Source organism: Pollicipes pollicipes, unplaced genomic scaffold, assembly GCF_011947565.3.
Source record: "Pollicipes pollicipes isolate AB1234 unplaced genomic scaffold, Ppol_2.1 Scaffold_4740;HRSCAF=5597_pilon_pilon_pilon, whole genome shotgun sequence".
Taxonomy (NCBI): domain Eukaryota; kingdom Metazoa; phylum Arthropoda; class Thecostraca; order Pollicipedomorpha; family Pollicipedidae; genus Pollicipes; species Pollicipes pollicipes.
The window spans coordinates 5,226,937-5,250,356 of record NW_023596545.1 but is presented as its reverse complement, the minus strand read 5'-3'; the positions used below and the strand labels follow the sequence as shown (position 1 = coordinate 5,250,356).

The 23,420-nt window shown below is 47.9% G+C and overlaps 1 protein-coding gene across 1 annotated transcript; it reads right to left on the bottom strand.

The window, feature by feature from the left end:
• Window positions 1-649: 649 nt before the first annotated feature.
• LOC119098925 (serine/threonine-protein phosphatase 4 regulatory subunit 2) lies at window positions 650-22,946 on the bottom strand. Its single transcript, XM_037221970.1, has 5 exons — window positions 22,854-22,946; window positions 15,202-15,284; window positions 14,219-14,283; window positions 13,064-13,422; window positions 650-706 (listed from the first exon to the last, which is right to left on the bottom strand). Exons 1-5 carry the CDS (start codon window positions 22,854-22,856, stop codon window positions 650-652), a joined length of 567 nt encoding a protein of 188 aa, XP_037077865.1. The 5' UTR covers window positions 22,857-22,946.
• Between the last annotated feature and the right edge of the window lie 474 nt (window positions 22,947-23,420).

The window sequence follows — 23,420 nt, the reverse complement described above, 5'->3', positions numbered from 1 at the left end:
CGGCATCTAGACAGACCAACGGCATTAGCTGGTATGTCGCACTTGTATAGTGGACAATTTATCAAAATGTTTTCATCAATAAACGCCGCTACCGCCGGCACAGCAAGAGTAGAAGCGCTGCTCTTAACTGCTACAACTGCAATCAAGCTCGTACCACGGCAATTATCAAAGTATGACCAATGGTCACGTACCATAGCCATCGCCCAATACCGCAGTCATATCCTGGTCTTCGCACATCACACCACCATAAGGGCATTTCTCTTCGCCTGCCTCCGCCCCGTCACGCCGGACCGGCGCCACATGCGGGGACAAGTCTGTTGTTTGCCCAAAGTCGTATTCACAGTGTCAGCTGGACCTGCTTCTTAGTGCGTGCCCAGAGAGGCCATGATCTGCGCCGCCTCGCTAGCGGCCGTGTGGACTTGCACAGATGGCTCGTCGCACGTCAGAACGGGCTAAGTTCCTGCAGTACGACAGGTGACGACGCCCTTGGCTTCCCATTCTGCTGTCTGGCAGAGGTGCCAGTCCCTTCGCTTTGAATGTCATCCTCAGTTTCCACATGTACCAAGGACTTAAGGCTCTGCGTCGCGTGTTTGTTTCTGCAGCAGTTTTCTGTTTTGTCCAGCAGTTCGTAGGATGTAGAGGGTCTGCACTAGAGCGCCTGGTAGCTTTGTCCGGACGGTACCTCGAAGAGCAGCCCACAGCCCACCTGAAACAGCGCATAACACATCACACACCCTGTCAAAACCCCCAGCATCTGATCTCTGTTTTCTCAAACGAAATTACAGATAGGGACATAGTTGTGGTGCGGAGCGAATAGACATTCAACCCAGAGGTTACCCACAGTTAGGATAACTCTGTGGTCATATGTCATATGCCGCCAGGAAATTATGCGACAGACGAGATGATACAGGTAATGTTTTCATTAAAAGCAAGCACGAACTTGATTCTTTGCTTATTTACGGCTAGCCGGCTGGTCGATGTGATTTGCTGATGGCTGAAGGCTTTTTGTGTTACGTATTGTGAAGGAGTATAAGATGTCCCAGCATTTGAAATGTATCAAGAACGTGATGCACAGGCATAATATGTGTCGCAAATTCAACACTCAACGCGGAGGCTCCCGAACAATCCAGTGTGCCTGGGCAGGGCAACAGACCGGGCCCCCGAGAAGTGCATGGGGCCCTCCGGTCAAATAGAAAATACCCAGGACCCAATTTGGAGGGCTCCGAACGACCAAGTGTGCGAAAGCAGGTCAACAAATGGGGTCCCGACAAGAGCGCGGGGCCCTAAGCAAGTGATAGAGAATTGGATGGGCGCTAGACCATTTTAGAGGGCCCATGAGCGTATACATTTCGCGAGTGTGTCAGAAGGATAACCAAAGCCATCGTGAATGGCCCCTAAGCAACCAAGAATATCCCGGCGGGGTAACAAGTGGGGCCCCCGGCTATAGCATATAGAGCCGAAGGGGCGAATGAAATGAATGCGTGGAATGCCCCTGGTTGACAAGAGTAGGTTGTTTCCTTACTGGATATGGTAGAACGCTTCCCACTGTAGGCAGTACTATTATCTGTATGTTGTAACTTCGCACACTTTGGAGATTGAATTGCAGTTCAATGTGAGCTTAACATTAATTTGATAAGTTTTTCTTCTTCTTGACAGTGAGTGCCAATACTGACTCATCTACAGTAGCGCAGGCAAGGGGGGCACAGGGGCACATGCCCCCTTAGGTTCCGAGAGGCCCTTTGGGCCCCTCGGAACCTACGATTAAGGGCCCGAAAAGCCACCCAGAGGTTTCATCCAGGGGCCCCGGCCTGCAGGACCAGGCACTCAAATGCCAGCCAGAGGGCTCTGCGCACTGATCAGGGGCCCACTGGGTCGATGAGGGCCTATATTTCGGTCAGACACCACCAGTAACGTACAGTTCACTGCGTGGCGGCGTGAACCTGAAGGCCCAGTTTCCAGGCAGGGACAAACCCAGGACCAACTATTTACATTTATCGGGGCTCCACAGCGCCTACCAGGGGCCCAAAGTCCCACTTTCCACAGCGCCTACCAGGGGCCCTGTATTGCCAAGGGACCTTGCGCCAGCCAGAGACAGTGTTTGAAAAGGCCCGAAGAGCCTAGAGGGCCCACCGGGTCGGACGATCCAGGGCTCGAATGGAGGGTCTAAGGGCATAAAGGAGTGGTCGGAGCCTTATTCAGTGGTCCAGAACCGCGAAGGCGGATCTTCAAATAATGGTCAGAAGGCCCTTTGCGTGAATCGGGGACCCCTGAGTCGATATAGGCCTACGTGTCGGTCAGGTACCACTCGTACCGCACAGTCGGATCCGTGCCTGTATGGGCCTGAGTCCCACTTTCCAATTAGCTACAAAGTCGGGGCCAGTGGCTTACACTGGCCAAGGGCCTTGTATCTGTCAGGGGCCCACAGCGTCTAGCAGGAGGTCCTGTGCTCGCACTGGCTCTGAGCCAACCAAGGGAAGTGTTCGATAAGGCCCGAAGAGGATCCAGAGCGACACACCGGAACTGACAATCAAAGGCCCGTTTGGAGGGCATTAGGGTCCGAAGGACTGAGTGTAGGTCGCGTAACTGTAGGTCGCTCGCGCCCCACAGAGTCGTGACCTGAAATACTATTCAGAGATCCTCTTGCACCGTTTTAGGACCCCCTCCCCCTGGGACAATGCGGGTGCTTAAGCCGATCCGAGACCATGAACACCGAACAGTCGGCTCCATGTCCGTCTGGGCCCTTGAGACCCATTTCCCAAGCAGGAACAAGGCCGGGGCTCGCGATTTGTAATGTTCGGGGTCCCTGGCACAATGAGGGGCTTCTGTGTCGGTTAGGGGCCACAGTGTCGAACAGGGTTCCTGTGGCGGCAAGCGGTCCCGAGTCAGAGCGATGTTTGAGGGCGCCTAAAGAGGGGCCGAAGGGTCTCTCGAGACCAAATATCAAGGGCCCGACGGGATGGTTGAAGAGTCCGAAGGGCTGGCTGTAGGTCACGTTAAGGACCCCCGCCCGTAGGGTCATGATCTCAAGCGACATTAAGATAATCTTTTGCACCGATAGGGACCTCTGAGACACAACGCTCCTCTATTTCGGTCAGATATCGCGAACAACGAACAGTCAGCTCCGTGTTGGTCTGAGCTCTTAAAGAAAGACATGTTCTCAATAGCAAATGGGTCGTATGTGATGTTTTTTGGGGGCGGGATTTTACTACCAGGGTGTCCTATGTCAACCCTGTGCCCCCCCCCCCTTACGAAACCTCTGGCTGCGCCTCTGCTCATCTCTATTGTTCAAAAGGTGCACTTCAAGCTTTTAGTTCGGTAGTTATTTTTTTTTAAAGATTTGATCCGAACCTTTTGAATGGATGGATTTCCGGGATCAGAGCTCACGCTAAGCAGTGCTTGTTGTGTGAGCCCTGACCACTACCATCCGATCGCGCAATCCCATGTCAACGGCAGAATTTGGTGGCGAAAGCTTAACGTGCCGCAATGCCCGGCACGGTCCGTCCTGCCCTCTGACGTCAACTGACCTTTAACGCGACCGCTGCCACCGGCCGCAGGCCATACCTGTCAAGGGCAAATAGCGAGCGCCCTAAAGCGACCCGAACCCACCCCGCCACGGGTGGGTGGATCGGAACGCAGCCGCTCTAACCAACTGAGCCACCGGGACGGACAACGGTATTCATTGAACACCGTGTACAAATTTTCATCTTATTTTGCAACTTCTTTCGCAGGCTGTGCCTTTGATCTAGCTTTTCCTCAGCACTACCACAAATCACTACAGCGCACAAATCATGATAAGCTAGATAACTTTTTGGCTGAAAACGAGATGATAGAGGGAGGAAAGCATATGCAATATACACATTTTTAAAAGATTAATGAGGTGGGCCAGGTAGCTAGCATACACTGTGTTATCCCATGGAAACATAAATAAAAAATAGCACCTCCAGGGCACAAAAGACTACTACCTGACGCTACCTGACGCTAATACTACCTGACGCAGCTGTGGAAGGGTCCAAGGAATGCATTGGTTGAAAAGTTGAGTTTTGATGTTTTATTAACTGACGAATCATTCTGACATAAGGTGGTGTGAGCAGGCAGGAAAAGCCATTTGCTTTCCATGACGTGAAGGGCCACAAACAGATCAGCCTGCAGATCACTATGCCTTCATGGTCATGATGCTCAAAATTGCATTCATTCTGAAGTGATCAGGAGCGCAGTAATTGCAGTTTCCAGAAAGCATGGCTGTTCACCTCCCTGGTGTTGATCTGCTGGTTTAAATGCTTTAAGGTTTGCTGCCATCACCACTCGATATCAAGGTTCACGTTTCCTGTTCCGCTAGGGAAGGGAGGGGGTTCTGGCCACCCCGAAATGTGGCTACAGCTCTCAACTAAGAAAAGTGTGCCAAATTAGGAGAGAAACCTGTTTGTTGATGAACTTTGGGTCAGGTTTCATCATTTCACAAGTTTTAGCAGCCCCTCCCACAGCCTCCCCTTACTCATTTTGCGTACCTACTACTCAGTGCATGCAGGTAAGGTGAGAATGGTGTACCCCAATTGAGGAGTAAATGGGAACATGAGGTGAAAAGCGCGTTGCCCCCCCCCCCCCCTTCCCTTCGTCAATTACAGAGGTTACAACGCTAAGACTGTCACGCACCCACCCAGTTGGAAGAATTTGCTTTGCCCCTGATAACGCTGCGCACCTAAATACAAGCAGCCTTATGCACCTAAAAACAGAGCAGATAAAATAAAAAAGTTGTACTCCCACTCAGGGGTGCGTGAGAACAGATACAGTAACAATATCCTTCATATCTACAGAAGTTTTAACGCTAAAATTGCCGCACCGCCATCAAGTTGAAATCAGTTGCATTGTCTCTCATACTGCTGCACACCTGAGTACGAATAACTTCGTGCACTTAAAAAACAGTGCGTCCAGTACAAAACAATATGCAGTAATCAGTACTTACGATATCGTGACAGCCAACAGGAACAACACACAGTAATATCCGACGTCCCCACATCCAGTAACCGCGCGACGCGACACTCCAACGGCGTTCTAACTCGCGGCCAAGGTCTGCCATAACAGTCAGTGGTGATGGCTACTACACATGTGCCCTGCCAAACTACATGATTTTTAACGTTTTATCATTATGAAACGCTTTAAGGCAAATAAAAATAAACACGTGTAATCATTTAGTTAATTGAACTGATTCTGTCGTGTGAAATCAACACTGCACGTTCCATTTAAGGTGACAACATGATCAGGACACATCTATTCAAAGATGACGTCACACATCTGAGTCGAAAGGCGAGAAACTTCTCCGGCGGTTTTGTCTAAATCGACCTAAGTCAGGTGATCACGAAACATACACTTGACGGACAAAGCCTACCATGTTTGAACGTGTAAGGGATTGATACCAGACCAATATCTGGACGAAATTAGCGTTTTCCAATTGGTTTGCAAAATGGGGACCTATTTTTGGTCCCCACCTTGAAACGGTCCTCACATTGCGAGAGTGTAGCGGACTTCGGTCCCCATTTAGGAGGGTTTACAAGCGCGCGCGCGCGCGCGCGCGCACACACACACACACACACACACACACACACACACACACACACACCACACACACACACCACACGACACACCACACACACACACACACCACACACACACCACACTACACACACACACGCACACCACACTACACACCACACAGCACACACACACACACACACACACAGCACCACACCACACACACACACACACACACACCACACCACACACACACCACACACAACACACACACAGCACACACCCACACGCACACGCACACGCACACGCACACCACACACACACACACCACACACACACACACCACACACACACACACACACACACACACACACACACACACACACACACACACAGGGAGCTAGAATCACTTTTGAACTAGGGTGGGAGTGACCAATTTCATCGCAAAAAGACCGTGCGGGAGTGAAAAAATCAATTCACAAAAGACGGAAGTTATGAGCTCGTGACGGATGCTTCAGCGAACAAAGACATCTATTTCAAGTTGGTATGGACGTAATATCAGAAACCCGACAAAACTATTTCGTTTTTTAACATCTTAGGTCATTTAAGTGAAACAGAATACATTAACACGCTCTCGGGTGGGGGGCAAATTGACCCCCCCCCCCGAGGGCTTTTCCCGAATGGTTTTTGAACGGCGCGGCGTAGCGGCGCCACATTTTCCATAGCTGTAGAAAATTGCATAGCGGATCGTTTGACATGCAAATTTTAGATGTGCCTTGTAAGGTCGCTGACCTTTGACAGGTCAAAGTCAGCCCACGGTTTCAGCGACAGCAATTTCTAAGGAATGCGTTTGACGAAGATATATACATCTGAGATGCTTTCTTAGGCACCACAAATATTGAATGAGCAAATTACGTTGACCTTAGGTCAGGTGTGATGGTCAGACCAAGGTCAAAACCAGCCTGATTTATTACTCTAGGGCTTGCTGTATGGGATAGCTTCTGGTGCTCATTTCAAATGTATTGATAGCAGGAACTGCATTATACATTTCCAATCGACTCCTTAGAGACCAGAACAGGCCATTGACCTAAGACGACCCCGGGTCGAACGTTTTGTTTCAGGAACATACTGCCTAGCGTAATCTTTGTCGCTTAGTCAAATGAAAACGCAGGGCAGTCTTGTATCATTTTGGCAACCATGACTTTCAAAGGGTCAAACAAGGTCAATAACGTCAAATGGGCTTGTGACCTTTTGTTAAAGACAGTTGCCTAGGTTCTGGGGGCGCTTTGGAGACCAACCTGCAATTTTACCTTGTTTGACCTTATTTGACCTGAAGGTCATGACCTAGGAACCTGAAACCTTAACCTAAGTGAGTTCACGTATAGGTCAAGACACCATGCAAATTTGGTGTCCCTAGATTTCTTAGTTCCCGAGATCTGAAAGGGAGGGGGGGGGGGGTTCGAATTGAACCCCCACAACCGAGCGAAGGGTGTCTAGCCGGCCAACCGGAAGCGTTTTAAAGCATATTAATTTCATGACAGTATTATGAGCATAACGAATTATTAACACCAATAACTTGATGCTGTTCTTTTCAGTTCCCTTCCACATCACTTTTAAAACAAACAAAGCAAAGGAATTCAGTAAAAATATAACGACATAAAATTCAACAAGCATAAAACACTCGAACAAAACATCATTAGGCCCCTACACATCAGCCCATCACCAAGTCAAGCACAATAGACATACTTCTGGCTTCTGTTAAGGTGGGGTCAGGGAAAACGAATATTTTGTCACTGTTTCTTACAAAATACCAACGCTTATTTCCATGAAAGTGACCTATGCCTAACCGAAAGAGGCCTTACATTATCTCATCCTGTATAACCTGTTTGTATCAGAGCAGCAGTTGTCAGTTACTGATTCTGGCACAAATCCCATTGCCACTTGCCATGCACTTGACCAACTTAACCCAACTCAGAGTAGCCCATAGGATGAACATCATCTCAACTCACCTATCTGATGACAGCAGCACTTGTGATAAGAACATGATATTTAAAGCTAGTTTTTGGCTGGTTTCAACATGCATTTTCATTCAGTTCATTTGTGCTTGCTTGTTGACGTCAGACAAAGTTGACAACACGCAAATCAAAACACTTAAAATCACTTTTGAACAACTTATTTTGATTGTCGTGGTTAGCCTATATCAAGGGCAATAATGGGTATGCTCCACAAAACAATCTCTCTTCTCAAAAAATAGCATAACTTTTAGATGACCATGCCAGTACTGCTGCTTGCCTTTTCAGATGCAGCAAATGTATTTCATATTCATAGAATATTCATATCTAACGACAAAGTTTGAGATGTTGGCTTCACATTTTAAGTAGGGCGGTCTCACTATTTGTTATATACCAATATTTAACCCATATTATAATTGCTATGCAGCTTAGAGTATTCCTGTGTTAAAAATACAGTGCATATATACAATACAGTCATTTGTCGGTCAGCAAACCATGGCAACTATAGAAAACATCTGGCGGAGCAGCCATGAGGGACCACTTTAAGAAATGTGGGGAAAAAACCAAGAACATGTAACAAAATAAGCCCATTGCGTGCCTTGCGGCATCATGATTTGTCTTAAGGCAAAACTCGATGTATTAAAAAAGAAAATGGCTAACTCTGGTTACCAATCATGTGTTGAAAGCAGCTAAGGTAAGCAATTACTTGGTCCACAGGAGACTTACCGGCTTCTTCCTCCTCACCCAAACACAAAAAAATCAGTACCTTCTGCATGGTCTGCTGGCAGTCATCCGACCCCCCCCCCCAAACATAAATATCAATCATGCCCACCAACCTTCGAGATTAAAATGCGAAACAAGTAAGAGGTCCGCATGATAAACATCTCCAGAAGGCAGAATTTCGTCATCAAGCACTTCTGTATTAGCTGCGTCAGGTCTATCCCAAGGCTCTGTATGCCAGCATTATAATAGCTTTGCCAGGTAGCCTGGTAAGTCAGACACTCGAAAGGCTTGGATTTACCCTTATTGAGCGCCGCCATGAACCAAGAAAACAGTTAACCGAAGGTTTAAGAGGGCAAAAATGGTGTTAAAAATAAGTTCCGTGCTTCAAATTGTCTCCTTCATTCCCTCTGAATTCTTCACGCTTGGGTGCATGTCAAACATGTTTGGGCGGCTGGCGAATTAATCCGATTTAAGTATGAAATGCGTACAAGTCTGCAGTTGGAGCATCTTGCAGAGAAATTGGTCAACATCTTAAGCAACAGATGGTACCTCTAAAGGCAATCGAAAAGAAAGGAAGAATTAAGTGTTATCACACTGATATGATACCAAGAAAAACAGAAGTAGCTAACTAAATATAAAGACGGGTACTTTTCTCGCAAAATTTTGCAATCAGCCTATTTGGCTTAAAATCTGTTAATATAAGTGCTGAAATGGTGATTTTCATCTTGCAAGTTTGATTTAAAAGACATTTCCTGAACTTTTCACTCATGCATTTCGGGAGTGATGCAGTTTAGTGTTCAAGTTTGCTCGGGAAAAATGAAGCGCGTGGAGTAAAATTATCTACCCGGCCTTGCTGGTGTTTGCACCAGGCTCTGCTTTCGTGGTGTGGCGGCTGGGGTCGCTGGGGTTCTGGGGCTTGGAGGTACCTGGCGCCATTGCTCTGTGCATACATAGACATGATTCAGATGTAGATGAGGCAGTTCATGGCCATAGGCGTCCAGGTTCTGCGGAGCCTCATTTGTGCTTGGTGGTTTCAAGTGAGCTTGGTTTTTGATGACATCTGTAAAACCTCAGAAAGGGAAATAGGGGTGTGGCACGTGCGATTAGACGATTTCAGACAGAAGTGAAAAATTCGCATAAAATATGGGAAAAAGAGGGAAAAATTCCTCCTCATAGCGTTTTGCTTTACACCCGAAGGCGGCAAGTCTATGGCACTGCGCGCGCGCGCTCCCACACACACACACACACACACACCCCTGTTTGTAATCCCTCCCAAGTGGGGACCGCGCTAGACTACTTCAGAGTGGGGACCACTTACACACCTCTTTAAACATGAGCTAGCGTTACGAAATTAACATCTTAGTGCTGCTGAAAACCCGAAGAGTGCGATGGTAAGCATTTCGTAGGTCTAGCGATAAGGGATCAATATCCGTAGGATGCTGCGAAGCGGGGACCAGCTAATATGACGTCAAAGGTGCGTCATACGCCTTACACTTATCAAGCTAGGGACCGGTCTCCGCATTGTAATGTGTATCTGAATTGCCCTCATTTATGGCATGGAAAGAAAGGGAATTTGGGTGATAACGTCGCTTCGGTCACGTTGGCGAACCAACTGACAGGGAAATGGAACTTGGTTGCTGATGCCTTGCCTGCACATCCTTTGTTTTGGAAGGAGCCGTGATATTTGTTGATCTGTGCTATATCATGTCATATTTGTATTATATTGTATTATATTGTTATATCTGCATTATATTGCAGTATACACTGCTATATTTGTAGCTTATTGTAATGTTATGTGATGTTCCCATTATGTTGCATTATATTGTTATATTTGATTATATTGTATTATATTATGTTATATTTGACGCATGGCAAGAGCTACACGCAATTTTTTGGTTTGCAACAGATGATTTTCACTTCTTATGCCTACTTTTATGCTACATGTTACGCCTTGTTCATTACAGTCCAAAATTATGTCTCTTCGTCTGCGTTCGAAACTTTTTCCAACAAGTGGACGCCAAAACTTTGTCAAGACAGGACGCGCAACATTGTGTGCGAATTAAAAGTTGCCAAACTATGTGGTATTACATCACATTAAGGCGGTTGATTTCAAAGCGTGAATAATGCGTAAAATGAGAACAGTACAAAAATCTGAACCTCCATGAATTTTTCAACATTCCGAGTTCTTCCGCTGTCTTTTCATTATCCCTGTCTTGGGTACCTGGCCGGTACCTGTCTGACCAGCCCACGGCATAGATGAAGAACAATCACAATAACAAATCACTGCCTTGGTTAGTCAGGCGACGCCATATGCCCTCAGCAGGTGAGTGCGTCGTAAAGCCCCAATGATGACGACGACAACCACGATCAATCGATAGTCCTGATCGACGATGATCGACGAGTCCAGATCGACGACGATCTGGGGCAGGTCAGGTCAGTCAGCTATGCAGGTCACAAAATCGGTTTCAAACTTCTTGACATAGGTCACTACTGCAATCTGTGAGGCAATGTTGAGGTCTCCCGACGTGGGCTTTCTGCTATTCGTTTTAAGTTTTTGTGTTATTTCCATGTGGGGAGGGCAGCATGAGACAGCAAATCCATCAGTTCCGATCACAGTCCACCACAAACACACTCTTGTGCAAAAGGTTTCTTTTGTTTGCAAACGGGTCAAACAACCACACCGCAAAGCAGGGGTCGCAACATAACACAACAGAGGATCTAACGTCCGGAGCCTCTCGAGCTTGCAGGTAAAAGAGCATTGCCACCGCAAGGCAGCGATTGCACACAACGCAGCAGGGGATCTAGATATGGAGCATTCCAAGCTTTCAGCTGAAACTACATTTCCATGGTACACTTGTGCTTCTGGATCACATTGTATGCACAGAACTTAACATCCTTCCAGGAACGCCGGCACAGTGCAGACTTCTCCTTCAGTGCCGCTAGGCAGTCTGCCATTCCTGGGCACTTCAGAGAACCGATAAATGGCTCCATGCGCCTCTGTATAGCCTCCTTTTCTCTTTCAGTCCACAGCACGCCCCTCCTTTTGGCTTTGGGCCTTCTTTCATTAATCCTTGGCCCCCTGGGTGGTCCATTTTCTGCTTCAGCTTGGGGATCGGAAGCCATCCCTTTAGCGTTCTTCACCCCCATCTCCACTCCCATGTCGTCAGGGGCAATAATGCTAGCGCTGTCGTTTATGTCGACACTGGGAGCGGAACCACCTTCGACGACATCGTAACTGCTGGGGTCAGGTCATCCAGGGTCTTCCCTGCGAATCCGCCGATCCCTTTGGCCATCGCGAGTAGTATTTTACTCACTTTGGCAGCATGCACCGTCTTTTCGGGAAGTCTATAGAACTGCCTGTGGACCCGTATGTCATGGCCCATAAAGCGGGCCACGATATCCATTTCAATCTCGCTCAGTTGCAGCAGCTGCAGCATAGTAGCCACATGCTTTCTGTACTTCGTGACTGTGATGTTGTTGACCTCCGCGCGAATGTCCGCGCGCAGTCGCTGCCTCTGAGCATGCTCGCAACTGGGGCTGCGCTGTTGAAGAAAATGTGTGGACAGTCGAGAGGGATCCCAACGTCTTTCCTCGCTGCGATCAGCTGATCAAGCGCCCCTCGCATTGTGGCTGTCAGCATGATGGGCACATCGCCTCCTTTTTTACTCCGAACCACTACATCTCCCAGCGAATGGCATAGCTCTCGCTCTAAGGGAGACAGGTGCTGCAGGACATCTTCATTGAGAGTTTGGTCCCTTTCAGTGTATGATCTGACCGTAGGCCTTGACGCTTCTCCCGGCCTTCGCCGGTTAAACAAAATGATGGATGCCAACGCAGTCTCCGACAATTTAACATAGTTCTTGATAGAGCGTTCCTCTTCCAACAGCCGCTGAGCCTGCACCAACTCATCCCGCACCTCCTTCGTTACACTCTGAACATCCGCATTGAGGGGAAGGCCGACGGGCTTATTCCACTTCCTTTCCTAGAGAGTGGTAAGCGCACGAGAAGACACGTGTAGCTTCCAATCTCGTTGGTAGAGCAGGAGGAAATCGTCCGCAGCCGTCCTCGGGGTGGCGTCTTCGTTGGTGATCCCGCGCGTTTTCAGTATGCGCGCGCATTCGCTGAGGCCATAACCAAGCTTGAGAGCAAGCGATAGGCTATGATATTTGCCCTCCTTCACACCGGCCATGTTCTTGACCGCGCCTACCACTTCCATGAACTTCGCGGGGTGAATAAACATATCTAGACCTGATCCTGGGCTTGATGCATTCAGCTCCAGCAGCAGTCGTCCTAGCTGCCGCATTTTTGCTCTGATGTGTGCATGTTAGTGGCGCTCGTGGCCCAATCTTGTGTATAGACGGGCCCCGAACTCCATGATAAAGGCATCATGCCTGCAAGTGGACGAAATACTATCGTCTCGCATCTTCGCCATCAGGTTTTCTAAACCAGCCGCGGCATCTCTGTGGCACGACAGCAAGGATCTTCCCTGGGACTGGACTCGGCCCCCAGAGGCAGTTTTCCCATGGGCGTGGCACCGATGCCGAAAGAGGCCGCGTCTGGAAAAGACACCGTGAAATTTCCCACATGGCAGCATATCTTTCACGTTGACATTCATATCTTGGGGTGGACGCCTCCTGGGGACGATCGTTCCTCGCCCATCTCGGAAAACAGCAGTTATGTTTGAAGTTGCCTTTATGAATGATACCTTCCAGAGTGATTCTCCTCTCCCTTGATCCTTTTGGAAAGGCGAGCGCGTCAAGTACGTCGGGTTCTCGTTTATGCTTCCGGAAAAGATGGCGTGCAAATTTTTTGTGCAGGGTATCACAATAGGGGCAAACGTTCCGCTTTAGGGATGGCTTTCTTGCTTTAGGAGATTTTTCAACAGAGACACTGTGTTCGCCGGAAGCCCTACTGCTGTTCTTGGCCACTACCTGGGCCTCATCCTGGTCCTCGCCCTCGTTCTCGTCTTTGACTTCCTCCATATCCTGGTTCTCGTCCATATCCTTGGACTTGCCCTTGTCCTCGTCCTCGTCCATGTCCTCGTCCATGTCCTGGTCCTCGTCCTCGTCCGTGTCCGCTGCTGGCCGTGGGTCGGGGAGGTACGTACGATCTTCATCTTCATCGTCATCAGGAATGAGGCCAGAAGCATAATTATCATGATCTGCGGACAGACCGATCGCCATTGGTTACCTAATGACGAGTATTAAGCAAAAACGAAAACAAAAAACCAGAACGTCGGAAGCAGGATCGTTCGAGTTACTCAACGATGCGCTACAGTGCCAGACCTACCGGAGTTGCGATTCTTATGCCGAGGGGACCGAGACACAATGCGCCGGTGGTCAGAGGCGAACTAGGGTACTTTGGGCTCCGAAGCCAACGCCTTAGCCAACTAAGCCACATGGCCAAGCGGCTGTTTAACCAAGGGGACATCGATTTATGGGGCGTCGGTCTACTGACCCCGCTCGGTGCCAGGGTACGGGCAAGTGCATGGTTGGCCACAGTTACTCTGTGATGCCTACTACATGGGATCACGTTGGTGCGTGTGTCCATGCGTATGTTCAAATTCTATGAACAGTTTCCTTCATGGACGGAACAAAAATGTTCGTGATGACTGGTATCTTGGCAAGTACAAAAGAACCACTTTATATCCAACTAAAAGCAAGCAAAAAACAATGAAGACACACAAGCTGCAAAACGTTACGAAACAAAGCAATGAGCAAATTTCCCGCGCAGAGCAGTTGGGATTTGCAGCAATGACAGACAGTCTACGCCATGACACATTATTTTGTTAGGTGGTATCTACCACTGATCAGTTTTAAACCCAAAACAGAGCACAATCACCCTTGGTTGCCACACCTACTTTCAAAGGGCACTGTGCGATCTGATGCTCTCAGCTTATGCTGCTGCTCACGCTTCACTCAATGCTTTAAGAAACATTTTTTTAACCATGCACCAACCTTTCTCAAAATATGACCGGATTACGCTCAGAGGCACTCTTTCTCTCGAAACCCATGTAGGAACTCTGAAATAAGTAGAAAAACGTGAGAATGCACGCCAATTAGGCAAGCAGAAGACAACTAGTGACCAGGAGTGGCACACGGAAAAACTTGAGGGGCCCTGGAGTGGCCAGAACGGGCCTTAAGAATGGTCAGATAATTCTGTATTTGTAAAATCAAGCAAAGAAACGTTGGCTGTTATTCTATACGACCATTTTCTCATGCGCGAGGAAAGAAAGCATTTAGGAGACCCTGGAGTCACCCTGGAGACCCGTTTCATTACATTTCATGACGCTACTTTTATCGTACAATCATACCCTCGCCTAACGATCATAACACATCAGCATGGAAGACGTCAGGGCTGGTTGCTAGCATCGCCGAAAAGCCACGCTTTCCCAGGGCACGCTCATAGGTATAGACAGCCCACGTGTCTTTGGTTGCACCACTGCAAGACATGGGTAAGGGACCCGGGGATGAATAGGGGCAGGGGCTAAAACCTGCATGTTTCTGAAAATTTAGCATTGGTCCTTTGCGCGTTCACTGCAAAAATAGTCCATTGACTACCATCTTTTGCTTGGTTGGGTAATGGGCCGCTGGGCGCATGGGTCGTAGGGTTTTCCACGGCACGCACGTTGGTCATGGGTTTTGTCGAGGTCTTTGGAGAAAAGGGGATCGGACAGCCCGTTTGCCTCCCATCTCGGCACCGCCCATGCTCATTTTCAGGTAAGTATAACAATGTATATATCGGTTTATTCATGCCCTGAACAGCTATGCCAAGAAACGCACAGACGAAGCCCTCAAGTCATTCAGTCTTTCATCGAATGTCTTGAAAATCGGCTCACGGCTGTTCAAACGAAACGCAATGCACGAGTGTCATTCACTGGGGTCCTACCAACAAGGATCACTTGTTAGCTCGATGAGATCGGGACACTGTATGCTCTTACCTGAAGCCACTAAACTTCACCAGTATAAACATGCCATCTTTGCTAGTGGCATGCTGAATAACTTCAAACGGTGTGATTGGTGCCTGTAACAGTGAGCACGAGCATTTTTAAAACACAACACATGTTCGTTGCCTTTTGACTGTACCAAACAAGTAGAGAAACATACGTTAAGCCGCGCGTATAGGAAACCAGACGTACGGGGTTCGATTTGCTGCCTGGTCCAGCCTTCCTGCCAGGGCAGACGCCATAAACTGGGAAGAGAGGGCTGACCACTGAATTGGGATTGCCTGCATCACAAGTCGGTGGGGAGTTAAAGTCGTCCACCGGTAAAGGAAACCAACCCCCTGCAAAAACACGTAATCCAGACATATGCGAGACGCGCGTCAAGATTACCAAAGATCAATCACGCAAAACCCGTCAAACCTGTTCACATGTCTGTTCACACATAAAATGCATGCATACGATGTCATCAAGTCTATGTACCAAAAATCTATCAGTTCCTGGAGTGCCACCTTTTTGGCCGCCATGCTTTCTTCCATGAAGTGAATGTCACTTTCCATCACAAGCCAGCATTACATCACTTGGTCAAGGGACGTTGTTAGAAGCGAACACTTTATTCATCGCAGGTCTCCAAATCGCAAGGGCAAATAATACAGATTTAAGAGGAATGGCAAATGAATGGCTTTCTTAAAGATGGGTAGGAGGCGGTAATAAAATGATGAGACGAATCCCACATTGCTTGTACTTGCTAAGTATTGTGTGTCGCGTATACCCTGAACCCACCACCAAAATAGCGTCATGTTTGTTTTCATGCCAATCAGACCCACTGACCCTAGTGTTTAGAGCCAGTACACCGGTTATGTCATATCGGCAACACCTGACCAGCCCGAACGAAAGCCAAAGGCTTACAAAGTATGAAACAGAAGGCGTTTTAAAATGTTTCACTCGATAAACCCGCGCGCTTGCGTATGAAACAGAAGGCGTTTTAAAACGTTTTACTCGTTCAGCCCGCGCGCTTGCTAAGCAGTCTAGGCCGTTTATCTTACAATTTTGTAAATTGACATGCGGAAAGAATGACCATTCAAAGCATCAATAAATATTGGCAAGGTGGTGAAATACTTGCATCTGGCTGTCGACATTTCATAACTGCTAATGCGTGCTAAAGATGAACCAAAAACACCCAAGATTAAATGTACATCATTCTTCAACTTTTGAACAGCACTTTTGAACAGCACACCGGAACCGACGATCAAAGGCCTGTTTGGGGGGGTGTAAAGGTCTAAAGAACTGACTGTAGGTCACGTAAAGAATCGCGGCCCGGAGGGTCGTGACTTAAAATACTACTCAGAGGTCCCCTTGCATCGTTTTAGGATCACCCCCCCCCCCCCCCCCCCCTGAGACAATCGGTCCGAGACCACGAACACCGAACAGTCGGCTCCATGTCCGCCTGAGCCCTTGAGACCCATTTCCCAAGCAGAAACAAGGCCGGGGCTCGCGATTTGTAATGTTCGGGGTCCCTGGTACAATGAAGGGCTTCTGTGCCGGTTAGGGGCCACCGTCTCGAACTGTGGCGGCAAGTGGCCCCGAGTCAGAGCGATTTTGAGGGGGCCCAAAGAGGGGCCGAAGGGTCTCTCGACACCAAATATGGACCAAAGACTAATATAACAGACCAAATACTAATATAAGATTAGAAGAGTCCGAAGGGCTGGCTGTAGGTCACATTAAGGACCCCCGCTCGTAGGGCCGTGATCTCAAATGTCAGTAAAATGATCTTTGGCACCGATGGAGACCCCTGAGACAGAAAACTCCTCTATTTCGGTCAGAGATCGCAAACAACGAACTGTCAGTTCCGTGTTGGTCTGAGCTTAATACGAAAAAACATATCTTCGATAACAAATGGGTCATATGAGGTGATTTGGGGGGGGGATTTTACTATCAGGGTGTCCTCTGTCAATCCTGTGCCCCCCCCCTCCCCTTACGAAACCTCTGGCTGCGCCCCCTGCTGCTCTCTATTGGTCAAAAGGTACACGTTAAGCTTTTAGTTTGTGATTTATCTAACAGAGTGGACATATTTTCGTCTGATTTTGCTACTTCCTTTGCAGGCTACGCCCTTGAATTAGCTGCTTTCCAGCACTACCATAAATCACTACAGTCCACACATTATGGTAGGTCAAACTATGTTTTGCCTGAAATTGAGAACATAGAGGGTGGAAAGCATATGCAATATGCACATTTTCAATAGATTAATGAGTTGGGCCAGGTACCTAGTGTATTCTGTGTTATCTCATGGAAACTGAAATAAAAACAAAAGAATTGCACCTCCAGGTTACAAAAGACTGCTACATCAAGCAGCTGTGGAAGGGTCCAAGGACTGCATTGGTCGAAAAGTTGAGTTTTGATGTTTTATTAACTGGCATATCATTCTGACATGACGTGGTGTGAGCAGGCAGGAAAAGCTATTTGCTCCCCATGACGTGGAAGGCCACAAGCAGATTAGTCTGCAGATCACTATGCTTTTAGGGCCATGCTGGTCAAAGTTGCATTCATTCTGAAGTGATCAAGCACGCATTAATTGCAGTTTCCAAAAAGCATGGCTGTTCACATCTCGTGTGTTGATCTGCTGGTTGAAAGGCTTTAAGGTTTCCTGCCATCACTACTCGATATCAGGGTTCACGTTTCCTATTCCGTTAGGGAAGGGGGGTTCTAGGCCCCCCCCCCTCCGAAATCAAGCTACAGCTGTCAACTAAGAAATGAAATGGCGCCAAATTCAGAGAGAAATTGGTTTGTTGATGATCTTTGGGTTAGGCTTCATCATTTCACAAGTCTGGCAACCCCCACCCCCCCCCCCCCCCCAATGCCCCCCCCCCCTACTCACTTTATGTACCTACGCCCCCACTCAGTGCATGCGGGTAAGGTGAGAATGGTGCACCCCATTGAGGGGTAAATGGGAACATGAGGTGAAAAGGGTTTTCTTCAAGTACTTCACCTTTTTTAGAAGAAGAAAAATCTCCACCGCGAGCGTTTTACGCGCAGTGCGGCACGGGCTCAACCAGCTCGCGTTAGCAGGATTGCCCGACTTTGAAATCATACAATCCAAATGACATCTTTAGCACCAAAAGTAATGAGCAGGCAATTAACCTCATTCACTACGTCGTTTCGACCACTGCTACTCACAATGCTCGCATGATTGCCTATCATCTTCAAGAAATAACCATCTGATAATATAATAATTTCGGCCACAAACAGGTCATATGATTTTTAACACGCGGACAGCCGACGACTTATAGCATGTACTAAAAGGGCAACATAAGCACCAAATTATGTACATTCGAGCAATCAAGAAAAGTATCCCAGTTCTTCACATTCGTGCCTCGAATTGATGTTTCCAAACAGACAGCACAGAAAAAAAACCCAACAATGTCGGCAGAACTGAAGCATTTCCAGCAGTCTTAAAAAACGGACCAAGCCACGGGAACCAAACACCGAAGCCAAGCCAACGTTTTCGGTGCGGTACATTGACGTCTATTAGCGCAGTGCTTCTCATACACGAGTCCGTATAATGTGATTCACACTTATTAGGACCAAACACATCGTGCCGGCATTGTCGCTTAAACTACAACACTTGGGTTCAATTAATATGACTACTCCGTTTGCCGTGACATGCTGCAATCATGTGCAGAGGGACTGTCGTAGTACCCTCTTAAAGTAGTGCACCTCCTGTACAATTCCAACGAGCAAGGCTTGAAATCGCTCTGACATCTAGAGACATACTCTGCCGAGATAATATGCCAACAGCCACCCTAAGGAAACGGATCAAGCCTCGGGAAACGAAGACTGAAGCAAGGCCAGCGTTTTCGGTACGGTACATATACGTCTGTTAGCGTAGTGCACCTCACACACGAGTCCGGATAATGCAATTCACACCTTTAGAACTGAACACGTCGTGCTGACAATGTCGATGGGACTGCAAGACTTCGGTCCGATGAATAAGACTCATGCATTGCCGTGAGATGCTGCAATCATGTCGTGCAGAGGGACTGTCGTAGCACCGTCTTAAAGTAGTGCACCTCTTGCACAATTCCAACGAGCAAGGCTTGAAATCGCTCTGACATCAAGAGACATACTCTGCCGAGATATTATGCCAACAGCCACCCTAAGGAAACGGATCACGCCCCGGGAAACGAGGACTGAAGCAAGGCCAGCGTTTTCGGTACGGTACATATACGTCTGTTAGCGTAGTGCACCTCACACGCGAGTCCGGATCATGCGATTCACACTTATTAGGACCAAACACATCTTGCTGACGATGTCGGTGGATATGCCAGACCACGGTCCGATGAACAAGACTCATGCATTGCCGTCAGATGTTGCCATCATTGGCGGACGGACTGCAGTAGCACCCTCTTCAAGTAGTACACCTCTTGTATAATTCCAATTGGCGAGACCTAGAAACCACTCTGACATCCAAAGACGTTCTCTGCCGAGATAATATGCCAACAGCCACGCTAAGCAAACGGACCAAGCCCCGGGAAACGAAGACTGAAGCAAGGCCAGCGTTTTCGGTACGGTACATATACGTCTGTTAGCGCAGTGCACCTCACACGCGAGTCCGGATCATGCGATTCACACTTATTAGGACTAAACACATCTTGCTGACGATGTCGGTGGATATGCAAGACTTCGGTCCGATGAATAAGACTCATGCATTGTCGTCAGATGTTGCCGTCATTGGCGGACGGACCGCAGTAGCACATTCTTCAAGTAGTACACCTCTTGTATAATTCCAATTGGCGAGACCTAGAAACCGCTCTGACATCCAACGACGTACTCTGCCGAGATAATATGCCAACAGCCACGCTAAGCAAACGGACCAAGCCCCGGGAAACGAAGACTGAAGCAAGGCCAGCGTTTTCGGTACGGTACATATACGTCTGTTGGCGTAGTGCACCCCACACACGAGTCCGGATCATGCGATTCACACGTATTAGGACTAAACACATCTTGCTGACGATGGTATAAGGTACGCTGCGCTTACAAATATATACGTGCCGTACCGAAAACGTTGGCCTCGCTTCGGTCTTCGGTTTCCGGGGCTTGGTCCGTTCCCTTAGAATTGCTGTTGACACGTTATTTCGGTACAGTGTGTCCTTGGATGACAAAGCCGTTTTTAGGTCTCGCCAACGAATTATGCAAGACGCGCACTACTTTAAGAAGATGCTACTACAGTCTGTCCGCACATGATGGTGACATCCCACGACAGTGCATGAGTCTTATTCATTGAATCAAACCATTGCAGCTCAACCGACATTGTCGGCACAATGTGTTTATTTCTACTTAGTGTGAATCGCGTTGTAAGGGCTCTTGTTTCAGGTGCACCGCACGACTAAACGTATATATATATATACCGTACCTAAACCGTTGCCTTTGTTTCGGTCCTCGGTTCCCGGGGCTTGGCTTTGTTCCTCAGGGTTCGTGTCGGGATGTTATCTCGGCGGGGTGTGTCTTTGCCTTTCAGAGTGGTTTTTAGGTCTCGCCAATCGGAATTATACAAGAGGTGTACTACTTTAAGAGGGTGCTACTACAGCCTGTCCGCACATGACGGCAGCATCTCACGGCAATGCATCAGTCTTATTCATCGGACCGAAGTTTCGCAGTTCCACCGTCATTGTCAGCACGATGTGTTTAATTTCCATAAGTGTGAATCGCCTGATCCGGACTCGTGCATGAGGTGCACTGCGCTAATAGACGCATATGTGCCGTACCGAAAACGCTGGCCTAGCTTCAGTCTTCGGTTCCAAGGCTTGGTCCGTATCCTTAGGATTTTTATTGGCATATTATCTCGGTAGAGTATGTCTTTGGATGTCAGAGCGGTTTTTAGGTCCCGCCAATTGGAATTATACCAGAGGTGTACTACTTGAAGAGGGTGCTACTGCAGTCCGTTCGCCAATGATGGCAACATCTGACGGCAATGCATGAGTCTTGTTCATCGGACCGTGGTCTGGCATATCCACCGACATCGTCAGCAAGATGTGTTTGGTCCTAATAAGTGTGAATCGCATGATCCGGACTCGTGTGTAAGGCGCACTACGCTAATAGACGTATATGTACCGTACCGAAACGCTGGCATTGCTTCAGTCTTCGTTTCCTGGGGCTTGATCCGTTTCCTTAGGGTGGCTGTTGGCATAATATCTCGGCAGAGTACGTCTCTGGATGTCAGAGCGATTTCAAGCCTTGCTCGTTGGAATTGTACAAGAGGTGCACTACTTTAAGGGGGTGCTACACGACATGATTGCAGCATCTCACGGCAATGCATGAGTCTTATTCATCGGACCGAAGTCTTGCAGTTCCATCGACATTGTCAGCACGACGTGTTCAGTTCTAAGGGTGTGAATTGCATTATCCGGACTCGTGTGTGAGGTGCACTACGCTAACAGACGTATATGTACCGTACCGAAAACGCTGGCCTTGCTTCAGTCTTCGTTTCCCGAGGCTTGATCCGTTTCCTTAGGGTGGCTGTTGGCATATTATCTCGGCAGAGTATGTCTCTGGATGTCAGAGCGATTTCAAGCATTGCTCGTTGGAACTGTACAAGAGGTGCACTACTTTAAGAGGGTACTACGATAGTCCCTCTGCACGGCATGATGGCAGCATGTCACGGCAAACGGAATAGTCATATTAATTGAATCCAAGTGTTGTAGTTTAAGCGACAATGTCGTCACGATGTGTTTGGTCCTAATAAGTGTGAATCACATTATCCGGACTCGTGTATGAGATGCACTGCGCTAATATACGTCAATGTACCGCACCGAAAACGTTGGCTTGGCTTCGGTGTTTGGTTCCCGTGGCTTGGTCCGTTTTTTAAGACTGCTGGAAATGCTTCAGTTCCGCCGACATTGTTGGTTTTTTTCTGTGCTGTCTGTTTGGAAACATCAATTCGAGACACGAATGTGAAGAACTGGGATACTTTTCTTGATTGCTTGAATGTACATAATTTGGTGCTTATGTTGCCCTTTTAGTACATGCTATAAGTCGTCGGCTGCGTGTTAAAAATCATATCACCTGTTTGTGACCGAAATTATTATATTATCAGATGGTTATTTCTTGAAGATGATAGGCAATCATGCGAGCATTGTGAGTAGCAGTGGTCGAAACGACGTAGTGTATAATGTTAATTGCCTGCTCTTTATTTTTGGTGCTAAAGATGTCGTTTGGATTGTGTGATTTCAAAGTTGGGCAATCCTGCTAACGCGAGCTGGTTGAGCCCGTGCCGCACTGCGCGTAAAACGCTCGCGGTGGAGATTTTTCTTCTTCTAAAAAAGGTGAAGTACTTGAAGAATACCGTGAAAAGCACGCTGATGCCCCCCCCCCCCCCCCTCTTCCCGTCGACAATTACATGGGATGCAACGCTAAGACGGCCACACAACCACCAAGTTGGAAGAATTTGCATTGCCCCACATAACGCTGCGCACCTAATGCTTGCCCCCTTCCTCCTTCATATCTACAGAGGTTTCAACAGAAAACTGCCGCACCGCCATCAAGTTGGAAGAATTTCCCTTGTCCCTGATACTGCGGTGCACCCGAGTACGAGAAACTTCATGCACTTAAAAAACAGAGCTTCCAGTACAGAACATCATGCAGTTATCAGTACTTACCATATCTTGACAGCCCACAGGAACACCACTAAGTACCACGCAGTAATATCTCACGTCCCTTGATCGCGTGACAAGACGCCAACCGAGCGACGCGACACCACGGCATTCCAACTCGCGGCCAAGGTCTGCCATAACAATCAGTAGTGATGGGTACTACGCATGTGCCCCGCCAAACTATATGATTGTTAATGTTTGGTCATTATTAAACGTCTTAAGGCATATAAAAATAACTATTGTTTATCATTTAGTTACTTCAGTCAATTCTGTCTTGTGAAATCAACACTACATGGTGCATTCAAGGTGACAACAAGATTAGCACATCTCTATTCAAAGACGACGTCACACATTTCAGTCGAAAGGCGAGAAACTTCTCCGGCGGATTTGTGTAAGTCAACCTAAGTCACGTGACTATGAAACATACACTTGGCGGACAAAACCTACCATGTCGGGACCTCTAAGGGATTGATAACAGACCAATATCTGGACGAAATTAGTGTTTTCCAATGGTTTGCAAAATGAGGACCGATTTTCGGCCCCCACCTTGAAAACGGTCCTCACCCTGCGTGA

Excerpts from the sequence above, each read along its gene's own strand:
- LOC119098925 (XM_037221970.1), bottom strand. Across the intron at positions 13,423-14,218 it reads CCGGTCATATTTTGAGAAAG|ATCATGATAATTATGCTTCT; the intron begins GTTGGTGCATGG and ends GTCTGTCCGCAG. Across the intron at positions 707-13,063 it reads ATACCCTGCACAAAAAATTT|GTGGGCTGTGGGCTGCTCTT; the intron begins GCACGCCATCTT and ends GCGCTGTTTCAG.